Here is a 20,656-nt window from a genome sequence, read left to right on the forward strand (position 1 = left end):
AACGTAAGTGGGTGACGTCTTATGAAGGCAGCATCCCATCAGTTGGAAAAAGGTAGTAGTGAGCAGAGTGTAGTGGCTCTGGCCATAGGTGCTGGGGGCAGTTAATAAGAAAAGAGGAGCTAGTTTGCATTCTCCAGAGCTGCGTGTACCAGACCAGCCAAACGCTGATATTCTAGACTGTGCTCTGTGATATCCAATGTTGGACCAATTTAGGAAAGATGAGCGTGGCCACTGCTTTAACTTAAGACCAAGCTGACTCAGGACATGCTGAACAAGAAGGTCGTGCAATCCAGAGCCCCGAGCTTTGGGAAGGCCTCTTGTTCCTCTTACACCCCCGCTTTGCTGTTTTCACCTCCAGGTTCCAATGTCCTCGTCTTTCACGAGTGTTCTCCTTCTCTACTGCAAGCATGATGGTTCCCTTTCTCTCCTGTTTCCCAGGATATAATGCCTCAGCCCCTGCTAGATCAGTATGTGTCCATGACTGACCCAGCTCGAGCCCAGACCGTCGATACCGACATCGCCAAACACTGTGCCTACAGCCTCCCGGGGGTGGCGCTGACGCTGGGCAGGCAGAATTGGCACTGCCTGAAAGATACGTACGAGACGCTGGCTTCCGACGTGCAGGTAAAAGGAGCCTTTTCAGGGGCAGGCACAGAATAGGATGGGTCATCTAATTAGGGAGAAAGGGAAGCTGCGGCAAGGCTGCTCACTGACCTGTATTTTATGTGGCTGCCATTGGCTTGTTTACTGGTCTCTGATCAAATGAAGCTTTAAGTGGTCAACCCCTGGCAGTATCAGTTTGGCTCCACAAATGCCACTTACGCTCTTGATAACACTGAATTGTGCTTGCCTTTTGTGGTCCGTATGTCTCTGCGCACCCCCAGTGGAAGGTCCGTCAGACCTTAGCCTTCTCCATCCACGAGCTGGCTGTGATCCTTGGGGATCAGTTCACGGCTGCCAACCTGCTGCCCATCTCCAATGGATTTTTAAAGGACCTGGATGAAGTACGCATAGGAGTTCTGAAACACCTGTATGACTTTCTAAAGGTAGGAAGAAGGATTAAAACAAAAAACAAATCTCCCCTCTTCAATACAATTTTTATATATTTATTTGGCTGTGTCGGGTCATAGTTGCAGCACACGGGATCTTTCTTTGCGGCGTGTGGGCTCTTTGTTGCAGTGCCCGGCTTCTCTAGTTGTGGCACGTGGGCTCCAGAGTGCGCGGGCTCAGTAGTTGCGGGTGAGGACTTAGTTGCCCTGCGCGTGTGGGATCTTAGTTCCCCAACCAGGGATCGAATCCGCATCCCCTGCGCTTGAAGGTGGATTCTTAACCACTGGACCACCAGGGAAGTCCCAATACAATTTTTTAAAACCCTGGATATGTAAAGTATCAGTGGAAAAAAAACCAGAAACAGCTGTCTGGGTTTCTTCAGTTGAAGCATATCCAAAATCTTAAAGTGGGCATTCTTTCAGTGACGGGTAAATATTTTTATCTTTCCTCCTAATCCTCCCGTCCCTTAGAGTTCTAATTGTATGGAGGATGGTAGACAGATGGCCCAGCACACTCTGAGAAAGAAGGAACCGGGCTCCCGGGTGGCGTGTGACTTGCCCGGGGTCACCTAAGGGAAGAGCCAGCTGAAATCCAATCTCAATTCTGCACGAAGGGCTCTTTCTTGCAAGATGTTGCTGCTTCCCTTCTTGCCTTCCCCCCGCCCGCCCCCGCCCCAGAGGAGCAATGAGCGTAAAACTAAGAGTTTAAAAATGACCTAGAGAAACTAATTACTCGCGTCCACATGACCAGGAGCTGCCCTTGACGGAGTCTGGCGCATGCCGCATCGCCGGAGATTTTCCTGTCTGGTGCAGGAGCACACAAGCAGTGCCACCTCCCTGGGAAGCAGCCGGGGCATTGTCTTCCAAGCACACACATGCTTTGGGTTTTCTTCAGGCAGGAAATTGTGAAAGAAGGATGAGTAGGGGGCGTGTAGAAACACACAAGCACATACACGAACCAGGGGAGAAAGGTTGGAAGCAGTCAGGGATGCGTTGGACGTCTGTTAACAGCAAAGCTAATTCACAGCCACACTGGGTAATGGAGTACAAGGCGTCAGGGAAACGCGCGGTTCTGGCCGGTGACAAATGTATAATCTGAAGTATAATAAAACAGTCTATTTGGGGACATTTTGAAGGTTATATATTTTTATTTATATATACATTCTTAAAAAATAGTTGCTTCATGAAGACAAGAGGAGAGAATATCTGTATCAGCTTCAAGCATCTGTAGTGACCGATAACAGCAGGAATTGGAGGTTTCGATATGGACTGACAGAGTAAGTAAAGCCTGTTTGGGGTTATGAGAAGGCAAGCTAGATGGAATAATTCTTAATTTCCCTACCTTATAATTGATTTCTAAAGTAGCAGTAGGAGTGTTCTTTTGGATAAAGAGATTATGTTTTTATTAAGGGATAAAATGAATTCCAAAGCTCTAAGTTACAAATACCACAGTCTCTGGGGAGACATTCATTTTCAGAGGCAGGCAGGGCGAGAGTCACTTTGGAATTAGAGTGTTGTGCTGTTCTGTAAGCCAATTTATTTGAACCAAGTGAAAGATGAATCACCCGCTCTTCAATATTTCCCTATTAATCGGAGCAGTTTTTGCCAAAGCTTTCTTGAACATTCTGAGTGTAGCCCTCTGTGTAAGGGTACAGCGTAGTTTATACACTTCAGCCACTAAGGAAAATTGTGTTACAGTGAGAGATATGAAAAGGTCTAACCCAGATGAAGCGATTATTTAATAAAAACGTCCCCCAAGGTGGCTCAGATCTGTACATCATTTTGTGTGTGAAGGAGTTATTTAATTCCCCATTTTGTGCCAGCAGGAGGAATGTTCAAGGTTTTAGTGATTCTAAAAGAGTGAAAGTGTCACTTTAAATAATTCTCCGTCCCGAGGTGTATAATGTGCTTTCCGCAGTATTGAGTGGATTTGTTTGTGGTGTTGTTGTTTGGGTTTTAGTTTTCACCTTGTCGAGATTTATTTCAGTATCTCTAGTTTTCATTTTTCTTGCCCTCAACTGGAAATCTCTCAAATAATTGTCTTCCCTGTAGAAATCCATCAGGCATTTGCGGCTCTTCAGGATATGATTTGGCCGATGCCAGGGGCAAACTGAAAGATTTTCTCTTTGCTGTGTTCCTTAATCATTATGCTTAATTTGAGAGATTGAGGTTTCAGTCATTATGCCATGTTCCCGGTGTGTGTTCTCAGAGAACCGAGGAAAAAACAGGCCCACGTTTTTTTCCATGAAGGCATCGCGCCCTCTAGCGGCTGAGTGCAGGAACTCGGCGAGGTCCGTCTCGGGCCGGGCTGACCTGCTTCCCCGGGGATGGGGATGGGGTCGGGGCCGGGGATGGGAATGGAACCGGGCACTGGGGACCCCGGGATGGGGTTGGGGCCAGAGGCCGGGGATGGATTCGGGCCTGGGGACAGGCTGACCGGCTTCCCGGGACCCGGGACCAGCGACGGGGACGGTGTGGAGCCGGAGCCGGAGCCGGTGCCGGCTGCGATGACCTGCTTCCCGGGGCCGGGCCGGGCCGGGCCGGCTCGGCTCGGCTCGGCTCGCTTCGCCCGACGGCGTTATCTCCGAGCGCGGGCTATCTAACTTAACATCTCTGCGATGGTTATTGAAGCCAAAGCCACTGATATGAATTCTGTGCTTCCATGCCCACGATATTGGTATCACTTTTCTGAAAACAGTGCTTTTTGATATGAACGTATCCACCGGCACCCCTGGCTTTTGGTTCTAGCTTCCTTCCGATCTCTTTTTCATTTCCTTTCTTTGCCAGTGTGGAAGTAATGCCATTTATTTTCATACCCTTCTCCCCTTCGCCGTTTAGAAAACAGTGAAAGCTTTGGTAGTAGGTTTTTCCCACCAGCCATCTTATGAATTTTTCCCTGGGAGTAGAGCTCGTGCTCCCGTTCTCTCCAGATGGACCTTGTTGGATTGAACAAGGCTCGTGAACAGTGCGTGAGCCGGCCAGCAAAAGCAGAAAATTTAATTTGCAGCGTCAGGAACACAGCGGAGACAGTGAAATCTCATGTGTTTTCCCTTGATCTGGCGATCTTTGGGAACTTCGGCGTCCTGGCTATTTTTATGTTATCTGATTTTTAAAGTTTTATGTGCTTTCCAACTGATAACCTAAAGTTGAAATATTGAATCCCTATTCATAAATTTCTCAGCCTCTGTTTTACAAAGTTTAATTTATTTCCTTTCTGTTTGATTTGTGTGTGTGAGAGAGATGAAGAATTAAGATTTTTTTCCCCCAATTTTCTTTGCGTGGCCATTTTCACTCAGCTTTCTGCTTCCGTTGATCTCCCAGCCTGGCTATTTTTATCTATAAAATGAAACGAGAATAAAGAGAGGTTGATAATGTGTTTTTCACCCACCAAACAATTTCTTTCTTTCTTTTTTTTTTTTTTTTAAATTTCAGACAGCTGATACTGATTTTGGAACTCTATAATCCCAATGATGTTTATGATTATTTAGTGCATATTGCCTTAAAGTTGTGTGCAGATAAAGTTTCTGAAGTTCGGTGGATCTCCTTCAAGCTAGTAAGGAATCATGACCTTTTCTGTTTATGATTTGTAGAAAAAGGAATATTTATGTTTCTTCCATTTTAACTTCTTTATTTTTTCTGGGCTTAATTTGTCCATTTACCCATGAAAGCAGCTTTTAAGTTTTGAAATTAGGAACTGTATTATAGTTTTATCAGTATGTAAGATAGCTCTTTCGTTAAGCAGTATGCTTGAGTGATGAAAATTGTGGATAAATCACCTTATGCATGAAACTCTTTAAACAATGGCTTAGTGTTTCTTTTCAACACAGATTGGGTTGACTCTCCAGCACGGTTCTGTAGAAAAGTAGTTAGTGAGCAAAAACTTCAGCAAAGAAAAGCCGATCCTGTTTTATGTGGGCTTATACCAGCTGAATACTGAGGAAAAACATTCTCATTTGAAAATATTTACTAAGGTACTCTGATGGTGCTAAAATTTTATGAAAATGACATGTTCTGAAAGGTAATGTTATGCAAGGGGACATTTTCTAAACCTTGGAATCTTAAGAATAATGTACTTTTCTAATGCCAGTCCCTTTTCACATTTCATTTTATGAAGGGTTTTATGGGTGTGAGTGTGTGTGTGTGTGTGTGTGTGTGTATCACCATATATTTAAACATCTTTTTTCCTGTGTTCTAATGATCACTGTGACAAAAATGACTTTCTCGCGTGCTTATAAATTTGTTTTAAAGGTGGAAGGGTGCATCAAAATGTCTAGTTTCCCTGTAGAGTAGTATTCATAATCCAAGTAGATGGCAGCATTCTAAATTCGCTATTCTAATATTTTTCACAGGTTGTAGCAATTCTGCAGAAGTTCTATTCCAACAGTGAAAGTGCGTTGGGGTTAAATTTCATCAATGAACTCATCCTAAGGTTCCGGCACTGTTCTAAGTGGGTCAGAAGGCAAGCGTTTGCTTTCATTTGTCAGGTTAGCAGGGCCTGGGGGGAGCATCTACCCTGCACATATGTTTGCCGTGTGATATCAACACACAGCACCAGGCAAAGAATCTCAGCCCCGGAGGACTAGCCAGGAACCTGGGGAGCAGCGGACCGAACCCCCTTATCTCACAGGAGATTGTGACAAGCCAGTTTGGAAAAGGGACTTGCCCAGGGTTACCGAGCCCTTCTGTGCAGTCATCCTATGGGTAGTGACTGAGCACCTACTGTGTGCCAGGCCTGCTCTAGGTGCTGGAGACGGAAGAGGAAAACCTCCTGCTCTCCGGCACTTTCCATCCAGGGAGGTGGGGGCCAGGCCCAGACCGTGCTCCCGTCATGTCCAGCACAGGGCTGCTCATCACTGCGCCCGCCGCAGTAGGGAAGGAGGAAGGTGGGGTGAGGGGCACAGCAGTGGGGCAGCTCGGGGACCTTTCGTCTCTTTCAGGTGAAGGTCAACCCCTCAGGTCGCCCTCTCTACTTAGCATCTTGGAAATGAGGGCATGATTTATGTTTGGCTGGGGAGGGTGGCTGTCAGTTTTGATCGCCTCTGTGTGCCGGGCATCTCATCCTACACCTGCTTCTAACAGTACGGTCTGCCAGGTGTTGAGCTCGGTGCACCCATGTACTTTTAGACCAGTTGTTTTAGCTGAAGGAGTTGGAGCCCAGAGAGGTTAGGTAAATTGCTCAGGGTCACCCAGGAAGTGTAAAGCCATGATTTTCTTTCTGCTGAACTGTTATTTTCACAGTTTTAACTTTTCCTCATGCACACGGTCTATCATATACAAAGGTAGAGGGAACAGTAGAATGAACCTGCATGTACGTGTCACCCGGCTTTGTCAGTAATACAGTAAAGCTGTGATCGGGCTCTACCTGACCCCTGGCCCCGCAGCAGCCCCCTTTCCCTCCCCCGGAACCACCCGGCCTCCCTACTGAGGCACTCACCAGCGCCCCCTGTAGGCCCGCAGGGGTATCACAGGGGTACTTTGGCCATCTACTTGCAGAAGGGCAGTGGGGGGCAGGGTCAGTGCCAAAGTCACAAAGCACAGGCCTGATACCACAGACTTTCATGAAGAAGTCAGTGCTGCCCACTATTTTGTAGAGAAAGGGTAAATGAGATATTTTTGCTTTTATTTTTAAATTCTTTTTCTGAGATTTAGACAATCCGCGACGAAACAGAAGGAAAAGGCACCGACTAATTTTGTTCAAGAAAAATCAGTTTTTTGGTGTGCCTTCATTAAAGATTTAGAAAACCTACAGTAACACAAACAAAAGGAAAGTGTCCTCAGCCAAGAGAACCTCCCAGTGGGCACATGGATTACTATTTAAATGCAGGGAGATGTCGTAACCTGGAGATTAGGGGGGCCGACTTTGGAGTCAAAACCTGTTACTTTGAAGCCTGAGTCTACTGCTTCCCTGCTGGGTGGCCTTGGGCAAAGCACCCTCTCTGCACGGCCTTTCCGTGTTCTGTAAAATGGAGTTCCCGTGGTACTGGCCTGCCTCCTGGTGTGGCCCTGAGGCTTTAGTGAGCTGACGTACCCGAGTAACCAAGCAGGGTGCCAGGAGCCTGGAGAGCACTTACCACGTATCAGCTGCTGGTGTTACCCTGTAGTGGGAAGAGCTACAGGATTCAGAATCCACATTCCTGCCTTGGAATCTCCACCGCTGCCTGTGGGTCTTGAGCCTTTGGGTATCACCACTACATTGCACTCACCTGTAAAACTAGGCTCAGTCTGATTTCCGTGGCTGGCTACGAGAATGAAATGGGAGAATCCACGTACGACTCTTTGTAAGTAGAGCAGCAGTAAATGCTAGCTGTTCACAGAGGACCGGGCACTGAATTGGGGTCTGGGACTTGGCTGTCATGTGATAGGCGTGGCCCCTGTCCTCAAAGCCTGAGCTCTGGTGAGTAACAGGCGTGAAGGTTCCCAACCCTTGTTGGCGGGCGCTACGCTAGCCTTTGCCAAAATGATCGCCATCCCCATTGCTACTCCACGGTACAGGTGAGGAAACCGCGGCCCGGAAAGGTGAAGCCACTTACTCATGGCCACGAAGCTAGAAGTGACCAGGTTAGGTTTTGAACCTGGACCTGTCTGACTCCAAAGCCTTTGACTTCCCCACCAAATATTACAGCACTTGTACCCCAGTGCTTGGTAATGAATTATAAAAGTGTTAACTGTGTTTCTAACCAAATTCGGTGGTTGAGATTTTAAAATTCAGACACACACACACACACACACACACACACACACACTCCTCAGACCAAAAGATCCTGAAATTACTTCTTTGGAATTACAGAAATGTATGTTTTTAGAAAAACTGTGCTCATCGCTATTGAACAAGGTCCGTTTTTCGCCTCTGGCTTTCTCTTCATCACAGGCAGTGGTGAGCGAGGAGTGTATCCCTGTGGACCAGTTTGTTGAACACTTACTCCCCAGCCTTGCAAGCCTTGCATCAGATCCTGTGCCAGACGTAAGGGTTTTGCTAGCCAAAGCTCTAAAACAGACACTGTTGGAAAAGGGTACGCGGACCATTTTTCTGAGCTTACAGATTTTAAACTTCATCTGGCAGCAGCCAAATCTCCTTTTTAGGGAATTGTGGCAAATTGTGTGGTAGCATACTTCAGATCTATTATATAAATTTATATGTTAATTTTTATGCATAAGTTATGTTATTTATAAAATGACTAAGAATTAAGATAGCTCAGTTTTATATTTAATAAACATGCTGAAATGCAAAATATTACATAGTCTTCTAGAAATGAGGGAAACTTTTATAAACTTTAAGTTATGACAGAGACAGATTATGAAAGGTGGTCAATTTAAGCATTAACTATGGTTAGGTTTCAATCGTATTGATTTTGTGGTCAGTCAGAAAAAGTTTATACCCCAACCTAGTCAGTTATTTTAAACCTGAACAGGACTTAATATAAGACTGTGTCCCTTGTATAGTTCACGTCTACACCACGTATTCGGGAGAACATCTCATCTCCTGCCCTGCGTAGCCCTTTGTTGCCACTTCCCTCCCATCCTCCACCCCATCTGGCCAGCAACCTGCTCCCCACTGCCTGTGTTCTGTGTTGCCAATCCTTTTGTACTGGAGGGAAGAAAAGATAATATTAAAAGATTTTTAGTTATAGCTGAAAAAATATGCATGCCTATTCTTAGAAGTTTGTCTTTAAAATTTAGGAAATACTCTGATTCAAGCAATTTTATCATTTTAAAGGACTTACTCTATGAAAAATGGTTTATTGTCCTGAGATGTGGTTTAAAAAAAAAAAACCAAACCAGAGTATGTTTTTGAACACAGTTCACGGCACATGTGATTCAATGTCATGTCTTTTTCCCTTTAGTGTATTTTAGAAGTGCCGGTAACCCTCATCTTGAAGTCGTCCAAGAGATTGTCTTAGCTTTGCAGTCCGACCGGGACCAAGATGTTTCCTTTTTTGCCACCCTAGAACCAAAGCGGTGGAATAGTATAGACACTACCATGCTAGAAAACCAGAATTAACCAGTGTGTGATCACTCACAATCTGGTCATTTCATGTGTGGCATATGCTGCTTACCATACCTTGAAGGGGAACTGATTGTATCGTACCTGCCCAGGGAGGACAGATTTCTGAAACTCTGATGTTGTGTGCTCAAATGACCCCTTTCCCATCTGCACTCGCGGGAACTACTGCTGGGATGGGCAGGAGTCGAGGTGGCCCGGCCTGTGCTGCGCTCCTGTGCCCCTGCCTGCCTGATCAGGAAATCTGTTAAAAGGCTGTAGAACCAGGTGGCTCACTGCGGGTGGGGGTGGGGGGACCGCCATGGCATCAGACTGCCTGTGAGCGGTTTGTTTTCTCTATTACAGACTATATTATTTGACCCCCAGCCAACACCTCCCCCCCAAAAATAAAGTACATTATTAGAAGCTTTTAAGTCTTTGATAGACTTGTATATTTGGCTTCCCTCATGCTTTCCTATAAAATATAGTTTATGGTATTATTTTTAACTGAAATACTGTACATATGTAAATAACTCTTGACAGGAAGAAAATATATTAATGTAAGATTAGCTTCCTATCAGTGAACAGAACAAATACATCATTTAAATTTATGCTCCACTTTGAGCTTTGCACTTTGGGCTGCAAATATAGCCCAACTTGTTTACTTTTGAAAAATGTGATAGTTAAAGAAATCTACTAAAGACTGATTTATGGCAGTCTTTCTAATATTGTACTTTTGTTGTAAACTGTACTCGGAACTTTTCCTCAAGCACTCACTCCCTCCTCTTCTTGCAGGAACTGTTTCCGTAAAGATAGGTACTGGCCTTTGATAGAGGCATAAAGCAGAAAGATTTTCATTCTTATATGGATATATTATCATTTGTTTAAGAACTTGGGGGTGGGGGGAAATTGATCACTGAGGTGCATGGATATTGACTTTATATCTGATGCTTTAGAATCTTAACAAAAAATAGGAAATCATAGTTCTGATCACTCTATATAGTTGGCCACAAATACCAGTGATTTGGGAGGTTAAATTGTGATACTCTTCAAATCTAAGTACACAGGACTTAGATTTCGTGCTTTTAAAATTTAGACTAAGGGAAAGATACTCTAGAATTTAAACAGGTTTTGCATTAGTTAATAACTCAAGGCTCTATAAACAGTTGATTAAATTCTGCATACATGTATGCTGAAGTTATTTTTCTTGCTTCTATTTGTATCTTCTCAAAGGCAAGCATAAGGGAAGGAAAGAGCAGCCCGTTTGGGGTCCCAGAGCTATAGCTGCAAAGGGCGCGCCAGCTGTCTCCATTCTTCCCTTGGATCTTTTTCTTATCTTTCTTTTCTTTTTTTAAAAAGATAAAATTTCTGGAGCTATATATTGAATTTCCTGGTATACAGGATGTTTTCCCCTCCCCCAAATTCCACTGGGCTGACTCTTTAAAAAGAAAGGAAGGAATCTATACCGTGCCAAAGAAAATAAGGCACATGTATGAGAATTGCAACCCAGGATAGCATTTTGACGACTTCAGCAAAGAGTGAAGTTAATACATTGGAGACTACATAATGAGGAAAAAAAAAAATCAATCTATCTTGTATTTAGTACTTGCCTAAAGTAAACAGACGGAGGTATTGTTTTGCTTCAGTAGCAAGCAATTTTTAATTTATTTTTATTGCCTAGAAATTGAGCTTATCATGTTAAAATCTGTTGATCTAGCAGCAAGTAGAATTACCCAACTGGAATCTTGTATTCTGTGCGGAGCTTCACTTTCCATTAAGGAAAAGACAAATCAGTTGGTGTGATGTGTAGGGTTTGCCTCCTGAATCAGATGTGCTGGTAGAGATTTGTTGAGACTCTGGTAAATAATCTAACCTTTAAATTTTCAGTTCATGTGTTAAAATTCCTCTATAATTTAATATGCATGCCTTTCCAGTGGAAAGCTATTTTTATGACTAACTTCTCTGCAGAAAGCATGTTGAAAGCTTGCATTTTATTCTTCGTTGGTAACAACTGAGATGTCCCTAAGCCCTTGCTGTTCTCTCCTGTAGCTTCTCCACCAGTTTAGGTCTTCACGTATTGACTGTTCTTAGGTGCAGAGTTGAGTGTGATTTGACCACTGAAGGTAAGCTTCCTGTTCTCTTGAGCACTCGGCCTCCTCCGGTGAATTAATGGAAAAGCACGAGATAGTTTCTCACAGGTACAGCTGCCTTGAAAGGCATCTCAACAATAGAACCATCTCAGCTTTTCCCCAAGTGGACATTTCCTCCTTGCTAAGTGTTTTCATTAGCGCCTTTCTCACTTCAAGAATTCGAGAACGTTTTCAACATGGACGGATTTTGATGTAGCTTTGCAAATAAATTTTCAGGAAGGTCTGTCTCCCACTTCCGGAGTGGCCAAGTATCAGGTTTTTTGACTGTCGAGTTGGGCCCAGATCGGCTTGAAAGGGGTCATATTTCTGCAATGTTGGTTTTTTCCTTCATGCTAAGAGATAACGATTTTTAAGCATGGCTAAAGTCTGCACTTCACCACCCTCTGCAGACGACGCATGCAAAGATGATTTAGAGCACTATTCACGCATAATTCCTACAGGTAGTTGGCCCCGAATTGTGCAATGATTGTATTTTAAACAGACATGGAGAGGAGGTCACAGCTGCCTAAAAACGGCCACGAGCCGCCTCGTCTTCCAGGTTCAAGGAACTGACGGTGAGAGCAGTTCCGAACCGGCGAGGAGGAGTCGGGGATGCAGCCGTGCTGGGTCTGCGGGGCGCGCGGCCTCGGCGAGGCCTCTGGTTGGGTCTCAATGCATCCTCCCAGTGTTTAGAAGCGCCCGGGCCCTTTTCCCCTTATCGCAGACACGTCACCCGCGTCCACGTGGAGCCCCGCCTTGGTTAACGGCGGGCCCGTCGGCCCACTGCGGGCGCTGGTGGCTCGGCCGTAGGCGCTCGACTTGGCCTCAGAAGTCTTCGTCATGCGGGTGGTGCTGGAGGATTCCGGGGAGGTGTTCCGAGTGACAGGCTGCCGCAGCGACATGACGGTGCGGGAGCTCAAAGAGGAGCTGGACCTAATAGCCGGCATCCCCTTCAGCCTCCAGCGGCTCCAGTACCTGGACCAAGGCGGCCCCTGCCCGACCCCTAGTACTCCCTCGACCCGGGGCGCCCAGTCCCCTCTGAACCCGCAGTGGGGGAAGGGAAGCCCGCCCAGAGGAGGACCCCCAGATGTCAAAACAAACCCCACCCCCGTGAAACCCCGGGTGGAAAAGCTAACCCCGGACACATAGGGACTTCCCAGCTCCAGAAAAGCCGAGCTTCACGTTAGACCTCAAATCTCCAGGCAGACCCTGTCCACAGCAAGACCCTAATCCGCAAGCAAATCCTGCCTGTGCTGGGACTCCAGGCCCAAAGCCAGCCGTCTGGTTTGGCCTGCCAACCTGAGCCCAACCCTGTGCACGTCAGGACCCCAAATCCCGAAACAGACGCTGCCACCGCAGGGCCCTCCAACACCAGAACATCAAACTCCCACGTCTTCATCAGGGACCCAAGTCCCAAAGTCAGCAGTGCCACACGAGACCTCCAGTCTGAAACGCCTGTCCTCAGCGGGACCTCACAACCTCGGGCAAGGCTGCTCATGTCAGGACCCAGATGGAATTAAACGTCAAGTCCCTGTGCTGGGCTGTGGGACACCAGAACCCCCAGCCCTCCAGCCAGCCACGTCCGTGCAAGGACCCCAAGTCCAGAACAAACCTGCCCAAGACTGAACCCCCCAATCCCCAGGCTAACCATGTGACTATCCGAACCCCAAGTCCTCCCAGCAACCATGTAGACTCAAGGACACTAAAGCCTTAAGCAAACTCTGCCCTCCTCAGGACCCCATGTCTCTCCACGAACCATATGCACGTTTGAACCTCAGATACAATCCTCAGGTGACCCCGGCTCACGACAGAAACCTAAGTCCCGGAGCGTGAAGCCTACTACCCAGATCATGACCCTAGATCCCAGAGCAGGTACACCCGATTCTGAGCCCCACTCTGCTTAACCAGTTGTGCATCTGAACCCCAGTCCGTCAGCCGTCTGTCTACGTAAGGACGCCAGGGCTCAAAGTGAACTCCTCCCACACCTGGACCCCCAAATTCAAAGTTAGCTCTGCCCACACCTGAAAGCTAGTTCCCAAGCTCACCATGACGACAGAAGAACCCGAAGCCAAGTGTCATCAGAAGGGCTCCGAGAGATGAACTGCCCACACTAGGACCCCAAACTCAAGTCCAGTCTGCCCACATCTGAACCTCCAACCTCCACAGAAACCACGTCCACACTGGCACTCCAAGGTTTAAGCCAGCCGTATCTGTGTAAGGAAGCCAAAGTTCAAAACAAGCCTTGCCTACACGAGGGCCCCGGAACTCAAAGCAAACTCTGCTTGTATTTGAAAACCCAAATCCCTCATCAACCTGATCCACACCAGAACCCCCAGTGCTAGACCAAACCCACCTATATTAGGACTCCAAATCTCAGAGCCGAACCTGTCGCTATCAAGAGCCCCGAATCCTGGGGCAGACCTGTCTGATTCCTCACCCCCAGTTGCCACACTACCCAGGCCTACATCAGACCCCCAAATCCCCAAACAAGTCCTGCCCACAGAAGGACTCTGCATCCCAGAACAGACCCTTCCCATACCAGGACTCCCAGACAGAAAGTAAACCTTACCTTCATCAGAACCCCAATCCAGAGCAAACTCTGCCCTCATTGGGACCCCAGATCTCAAAACAAACCCTGTCCACGTTTGAACCCCGAATACTGGCACTGACCCAGTCCGTATCAGAACCTCGAATCTCAAGCTGCACCCTTGTGACGTCAGGATCTCAAAGCTAGCCCAATTGGAATCGAAACCCAGCGCCCAAAGCTCACTGTGACTGAATCAGGACCCCAAGGCCCCCTGTCCAGACAAATCCCATGGGGGAGGCACCCCGTGGTGGGCAAGGGCCCTAGAGCCCCATCTCTCCCTCCATCAGTCTCCTTCCCTCAGCCTGAGGACCTGGCTGTCCCGATCCCATCCCTACAGTATTTAGGATATGAGAACAGGATCAAAGTCCCCAGGCTTCAACATCTCCCCACCCAGTTGAAATCAATGCAAAAACACTTCAAGAAAACGAAGATATAAAAAACTCTCTGGTCTGCTGCACAGAGAAAGTGAACGGCCCATATTGCAGAGAGATTGCAGTTATACTGCAGGGACCGGGAAGCCATGGAGACAGAGGTCTGAAAGCAGCCGGTCTCCACGAGAATCGTGTTCCCAGGCCCTGCGCTTCCGGGGCTCAGTTTCCTAATCCGTAAAGCAGAGCCCCGTGAGCTCTAGGATTCTCAGTGCCATGTCCCCCTTTAGGCAGAAGTGACTCGGGAGACTCAGAAGGTATATTGAAGGCCAAAATCCTTTCCTTTGCCCTCTTGGAAATCGGTTAAGCATGTTTCATGATGTATTTGCTTTGCTATAGGGGTATTTGGAAGATGCTTTGGAGCATTTTTGAGGCTTTATCGGGAAAGAGATGTACCTGTGCTTAACGTGTTAAAAGTGAAGTGAGCTATGGAAGAACTTGGTAAGAGTTCCAAAACAAGTAATTCGAAAATTACGTGTCCTGAACTACGGCTGTCTGGCACCCCTAATTTATTTTTGCCGATGAGCTATGCTGAGACATAAGTTCAAGAAAGCTAAGAGGGAATGAGAGGGATGGAGTGGCTTAACACTGATGTCACAATCCCATGACTCAGCAAGCACTTAGCAACTGTTAGAGGCCTGACCTCTCTCAAGCTTGGTTGCCGTCCTTACTGTTGACGGCAAACAAGAAGGGGAGAAGGTACATCCCGTCAGTAGAAGAAATTTGGGCTTCTGCTGATACATAACCAGCCTGATGCCTCTTTACCCGCCTCAAAGGCTGCCATGGAGGATCAAATGAGATAATGTGTGTGAAAACCCTGAGAGACACAAGTCTAAAGGGGGGTGAACATCTTCTCGGAGGCGGGTCACCTTTCCACATCTGTTGTCAACTCTAATAATTTATTTAGCCTGTGGTAATGAGTATTTGTCTAAGGTGAAGGTAGTTGCTGCCTGCCTGTAAAAGGAGAATGTGCTCTGATTTCTCTAAGAGCTGTTTAGCATGTGTGAACCGTGCTCTTGTGTTTCTCAGGGAAACACAGCCTTGCTCCATTTTTTTCAAAGTTGTTAGGAAGTCTTCGAGTTGTCTTACTTAGGCAAATTACTGATTATCCTCTGTGTTAGAACCACAAATAAGACCCTAATTAACAGATTTGCTAATCACTATTCCGCGTTTACATCCACCATCTGGAGTTGCGGGGGAACAAAGGGTGCCAACAAAATCTAGAGTGCGCATCGCATGGTGCCCGAGGAAAGGCAGGTCTGGAGTCCCAGCATTGCCGTTCGCTGGCCATGCGAGCCTCCGTCCGCTCCTGCAGCACATGGAGAGGACGAACTTGGCTCGTCGTGAGGTTTAGAGCATGTGGGTGCTGGGTCCAGGCACTTAGAAATCACTCAATCATGAAACCAAAAAACTCATGAATTCTACTCGGAATAAATGATAATCCAACCTGGGCAGAGTTGAAAGGTTCCATTCTTGGCACTGCTTATTGGAGATAACAAATGACTCTGTTATCCTTCAGCTAGGTTACAGGTGGCCATGTAGGAAGAAGCGTGTGTGTTTTAAAAAGTAAACTAAAAACAACTGCATTTTTCTTAAAATTTTCCACAATCCTCTTCTACTAATTCTGATGGTCTGCCCCAGAGGGTCTGAATTTAGGAAGTGTGAGTGGATCCACCCCCCGACCCCCATTCTTTCATATGAGGAAGGGGCTGTTTGGGGAGAACCTCCCAAACAGAGAAAGGATCTCTTCCATCCCACGTCACTGAGATGCTTATGTTACCATAGGGTCTCCACTGGGGCAATTTTGTCTCCCAGGGGCCACTTGGCAACATCTAGAGACATTTCAGTGGTCACAATTAGGTGAGTGGGCTACTGCCATCTCGTGGGTAGAAGCCTGGGATGCTGCTAAACGCCCTGCAATGCCCAGGACAGACCCCACGGCAGAGGGGCGTCTGGCCCCAAATGTCAGGAGTGCCAAGGTTGAGAAATGCTGCCACAGACTACAATTTGAAAGACCCGACAAATTTTTGTCATTATTACCTCTTTAAGCTAACTGATGATAACATTAACCAAAATTAGTTAGTATTTTAGTTTAACATCTATAACTTGTATAACCGCATTGCACCGCATCTGTAATACACAGTTACTTCAAGTTCAAGTAGCTCTACTTACGGTTTGCCTCCTGAAATGACTTTTATTCACTCATGTATTTTTTTGCCATAGGTCAAGTTACAATTACAGAATCTTATAAATCGTTGCTTTTTTTTTTTTTTTTGGTTTGGCTTCTCTTTGAGCTAAGCCAAATTAATTTTCTAAAAAGCATCAATAACCACAAACAGACGGATGTGGGGTCATCAAATGAGAGTAGCGCTCAAGGCTCTCAAATTATCCTTGTGATACCCAAGGTCAGGTAATCTCTTAACTAAACCAATGTAACAGTTTATCTTTAATGCCCGATTTTTCTTTTTAAAGAAAAAACTCATTCCCTGTAGGAATTTTGATGGATGACGCTATGCTGAAGTGCCACGATGTTGTTCCTGGTGGAATTATTTCATTATGTGTCTGGCATTATGATGGATGGACGGAACTGGTTTTGGCGGCTGTGGAAGGGGATTCCAGTAAGGTGTTTTCATGCTTCTTTAAATGGATATTATACTTCATGAACCAGCTGTAAATTGTGGACGTGTGTGTGGGGGGGGCGGGGGATTTGCTTAGTCTTTAATATGAATATTTGGGTAAAAGTTTCAGAGTAGGGTTTCCCTGGTGGCGCAGTGGTTGAGAGTTCGCCTGCCGATGCAGGGGACACCGGTTCATGCCCTGGTCTGGGAAGATCCCACATGCCGCGGAGCGGCAGGGCCCGTAAGCCATGGCCGCTGAGCCTGCGCGTCTGGAGCCTGTGCTCCGCAGCAGGAGAGCACACAACCGTAAGAAGGAAAAAGACAACAAGGACTCATGTCATCGTGATCAAGTCGAGTGTTGCCATTTGCCGTTTGGCTTTTGCGATTTCACTGCGTCCACGTAGCTGTGACTTGTAACCCACTCACCGTGCCCCAAAAGGAGCCAGGGCAGGGCGTTTTCTATTCATGTGTCTACTCTGTAAAGTTGAAAACCTAAGTTAACAGTGGAGAATGCCAGATCACTTGGAAACGTGTGGCCCAGAGTGTTCAATGCTGCAAAAAATCCTCTGGGGGGTCTGCTCTCACCCAAGGGGGAGAGACTTGGAAACACAGTGGGTGCCGTTAACTCTTGGCCGGGCCTTGAGCTGGGTGCTCAGCTGGGCTCTGGGGTGGGAGTTGGAAGGCAAGAGGAGGAAATCAGGGTGTCTACCCAACAGTGAAGATGAATCATTCAGACACAAGTGGACAAGTGCACGTTCTTTCTGGAAAATAAATTCGGATGAGAAGCTATGAGCTTGTGGAGGAGAGAGAGTTTACTTCTGGCTGGGATGGGGGTCAGGGAAGGCTGGTTGTGGGAGGGGCGTTGGGATTAGGTCTGGGAAGGGGGAGTGGGCTCGGGGGAGGTGGGGCCAGGACCTGCTGCCCTGGAGCCTGAGCCTTAGAAGGAAGGGCGGGGCCCATCCAGCTGTTTGCATAATCCTCTGGTTCCTTCCTGCTTTTCTCCTCTTCCCCTGCCTTCCCTTGCTTCCCCTCTGGCTCTGTGTCCGTGCCTGGACTTTCTGGCTCTTGCTCTGGACATGAGTGATGGGTGAGTCCCTCCTCTCTTGAGCCAGAATTGCCGTCACCCCGCTGGGGGCCCCTCACATCCCGCTTCGCCCCACACCGGATGCTGCACATCTGCGACCGGGTTCCTATCTGTCGGAGCCCATCCAGTAGTCGTCCTCCTGTGCTCAGAGCCTTAATTCTCCACGTGATGGTTATATCCTGGGGCTGTTATTCACCTGGGAGCAGAGTTCAGAGTGTCCCAAAAGTTAATGGAGACAATGGGCCCAAAAATAGACCGGAAGGCCAGGATCCATCCCATCTCCAGAGACGTCTGTGCCCCTCTGGGGAGGCCGTGCCGTGTCGGCTGGGGTCTTCCTTCAGAGCCGTAACCCCCTTCCTCTGGACACCCAGAAAAGCTATTTTCTCTGTTCAAAACATGGACAGGAAGAATTTCCTGCCTCCCGAGCCTGGCTGATGGTAAATGCGTATTTCCTGGACGTGTAGAGAGAGTTACATGTCTTCCCCTGGCTCGTTTCCAGTTTCTCCGCTCTCTGATCCCATCACCAGCCTGCGTGTGGCATCCAAGCGAACTTTTCCTCCAGAGCATGTCCCATCACCCGTGTGTATCTGCACTTCTGAAATCACCCAGACTCACGTGCGTAACTCTGTTTCCCTCGCCCAGCTGCCTTGCCTCCGTGTTGCCGAAGATGCTTTCTACCGAACAACAGATTCGCAGCATTTTGATGACAAGCAGTGGAAGAAGTGGATTTCTCAGAGAGTGTTCATGGCGCTCTATGTTGCCTCACACAGGGGTCGCTCGGAGGCTGTTCAGTACCTTCTAGAACACGGTAATTCTGATAGCAGCTGAGGACATTCAAGAGTGGCGTTCTTTTGAGGGCAAGGGGGACACAGCGGCTTGCCTCCTGGTCCCTTCAGTAATGGTTTCCTGGACCCAAGTTTGTCAACCACCAATGGAGGTCCCCATCGGGCCACTCAATCCCTGTCTGAGGGGGTCTTTGGACATGCTTATCGGAGGCTGTGTCCTCTCTCTTGGCAGGGGCTCAGGAAGATGGACCTTTCAGGACACCAAGCCACAGGGCTTCCTGGTTTATTGCGTCCGACCAGACACTCCGCTGGGGATATTCCCATCCTGTTTGTTACTTCCTCCTGCCCGAAGTCCCGTTTCTGCAGTGGTCCGAGGGGTCTAGCCCCAAACCAGCATCCCTGCCTTGGTGGTTAGCAGGCTAGCCAGTCTCCTTTCTCCAAGCTCTTTGAATTTGCCCCAAACCCTCTTTTCATCTCTCCTCCACCAAAGGGCAATTACTCTCACTCTCTCTCTGTCCATAGACATAGAAGCCTTAGCCTGCCTTGTCTCCGAGTTAAAGGGCTTCGCATGAGGTTCTGTGGGAGTACATTTTATCTTCCCTGGATGTAGAGTATTTTTGGGAAAAGAGGCCCACTGATTGAGGTGTAGACCATTCACCAACAGTAGACAGTTGCAGATATCCCAGGCCACTGGCTTCCTCGGGAAAAAGGAAGAATGTGGTATTTGGTCAATGGTTTAGAGCTCAGGAGGGGGCCTCATCTGAGGGTTTCCCATATCAACTAGCCTCCAAGTTAGACCCCTCCTTCCCAGCCTTCGGCCTTGAGCCCAGGCTCTCTGTGTTGCTTCCCCCACTTCCACCAACCAAGCTGGGAAAGCATCTCAGGTGCTCAGGCAGGATGCTGGGGCCGCACGTCTGTGATGGGTAGAGGTTTTTCTGACTCTCCTCCTCTCCTTCCTCCACTGTTTTCTGCACATCTCCTGTTGTAAGATGAAATATGGGCTTTTCACAACCCAGCAGTCCGTTAAGCTCATAAAAAGTCATTTTCCCTCTGATAGAACTGTGATGTATTTGAAAGCACCAGTTAAAAAATTACAACCAGCTTTGCAAAGTTTTCTGTCCTTTGCAGACAGTGGCTGTGAAGAGGCGCCGGGGCTGAGGCTAAGTGTTGTGAAAACCTATTTAAAACTACCTCACTGACCAGCCATAGCTCATAAACACTGGCTCCCGAAATGTCAACTGCATGTAATTGAATTGCCTTGTTTTCTGTGTCATGATATCTGTTACCCACTATTTGATTCAATTCAACAAGTCTGTATGGGACACCTGTCATTAGCCCATCCATCTGTAGGAGGCAGTGAGGAATTCAGTTGAAGTCAAGTCTGTCCATGAGTCAGGCTGCCCATCATCTGTCATTTCCCAGGCGCCTGTCTTCTCCAGGCATCGTGCTACGTGCCGGGGATGAAAACAGCCGTGATCAAAACAAGTGTGTTTTCTGCCCTTGTGGAGTTTATGAAGGGAAGTCAGCAAATTATTACAAATAATTAATTCCATGGTCAGTCGTGCATGGTGTGTTCTGGAGACGCAGAATGTCTGCTGAACAAATGCAGGGGGTTTTGTGGGGAGGAGGGCTAAGGAAGGTTTTCCCGAGGAAGTGAATGAAACCTCAAGAAACATAGAGTTAGTCCAGGAGGAAAAAAAAAAAAAAAAAAGGATGAGAGTGTTGTTAGCAAAGGGAATGGCATATGCAAAGATCCTGGGGCAGGATAAGGGAGCAGGTATACTGACGGGATAAAGCCAGAAGGCTGGTGTAAGCGGAGCATGGGCGGGCGAGGAAGATCACGGAGGGGAGTAATGCTGGAGTGATAAGGGGGGTGGGTGGGTGAGACAGAGCAGTAAAGACCTAGAACATCGCCCCAAGGGTGGTAGATGCCAACAATGGGATTTGAGCGGGAGAGTGGTACAGGCATTGTAGGAAGGTCATTGGCTGCTGTAACCA

At 47.4% G+C, this 20,656-nt stretch overlaps 1 protein-coding gene across 1 annotated transcript in view; it reads left to right on the plus strand.

The window, feature by feature from the left end:
- The window catches only part of ANKRD60 (ankyrin repeat domain 60), a 77,218-nt gene that overhangs the window by 53,768 nt on the left and 2,794 nt on the right, over window positions 1–20,656 (plus strand). The window contains exons 6-8 of the mRNA XM_024750430.1: window positions 439–624; window positions 885–1,046; window positions 18,516–18,681. Coding sequence (XP_024606198.1) covers window positions 445–624; window positions 885–1,046; window positions 18,516–18,681 — 508 coding nt within the window. The 5' untranslated portion in view covers window positions 439–444. The remainder of the gene's footprint in view (window positions 1–438; window positions 625–884; window positions 1,047–18,515; window positions 18,682–20,656) is intronic.

Source organism: Neophocaena asiaeorientalis, unplaced genomic scaffold, assembly GCF_003031525.2.
Source record: "Neophocaena asiaeorientalis asiaeorientalis breed wild unplaced genomic scaffold, Neophocaena_asiaeorientalis_V1.1 scaffold606, whole genome shotgun sequence".
Classification (NCBI taxonomy): Eukaryota; Metazoa; Chordata; class Mammalia; order Artiodactyla; family Phocoenidae; genus Neophocaena; species Neophocaena asiaeorientalis.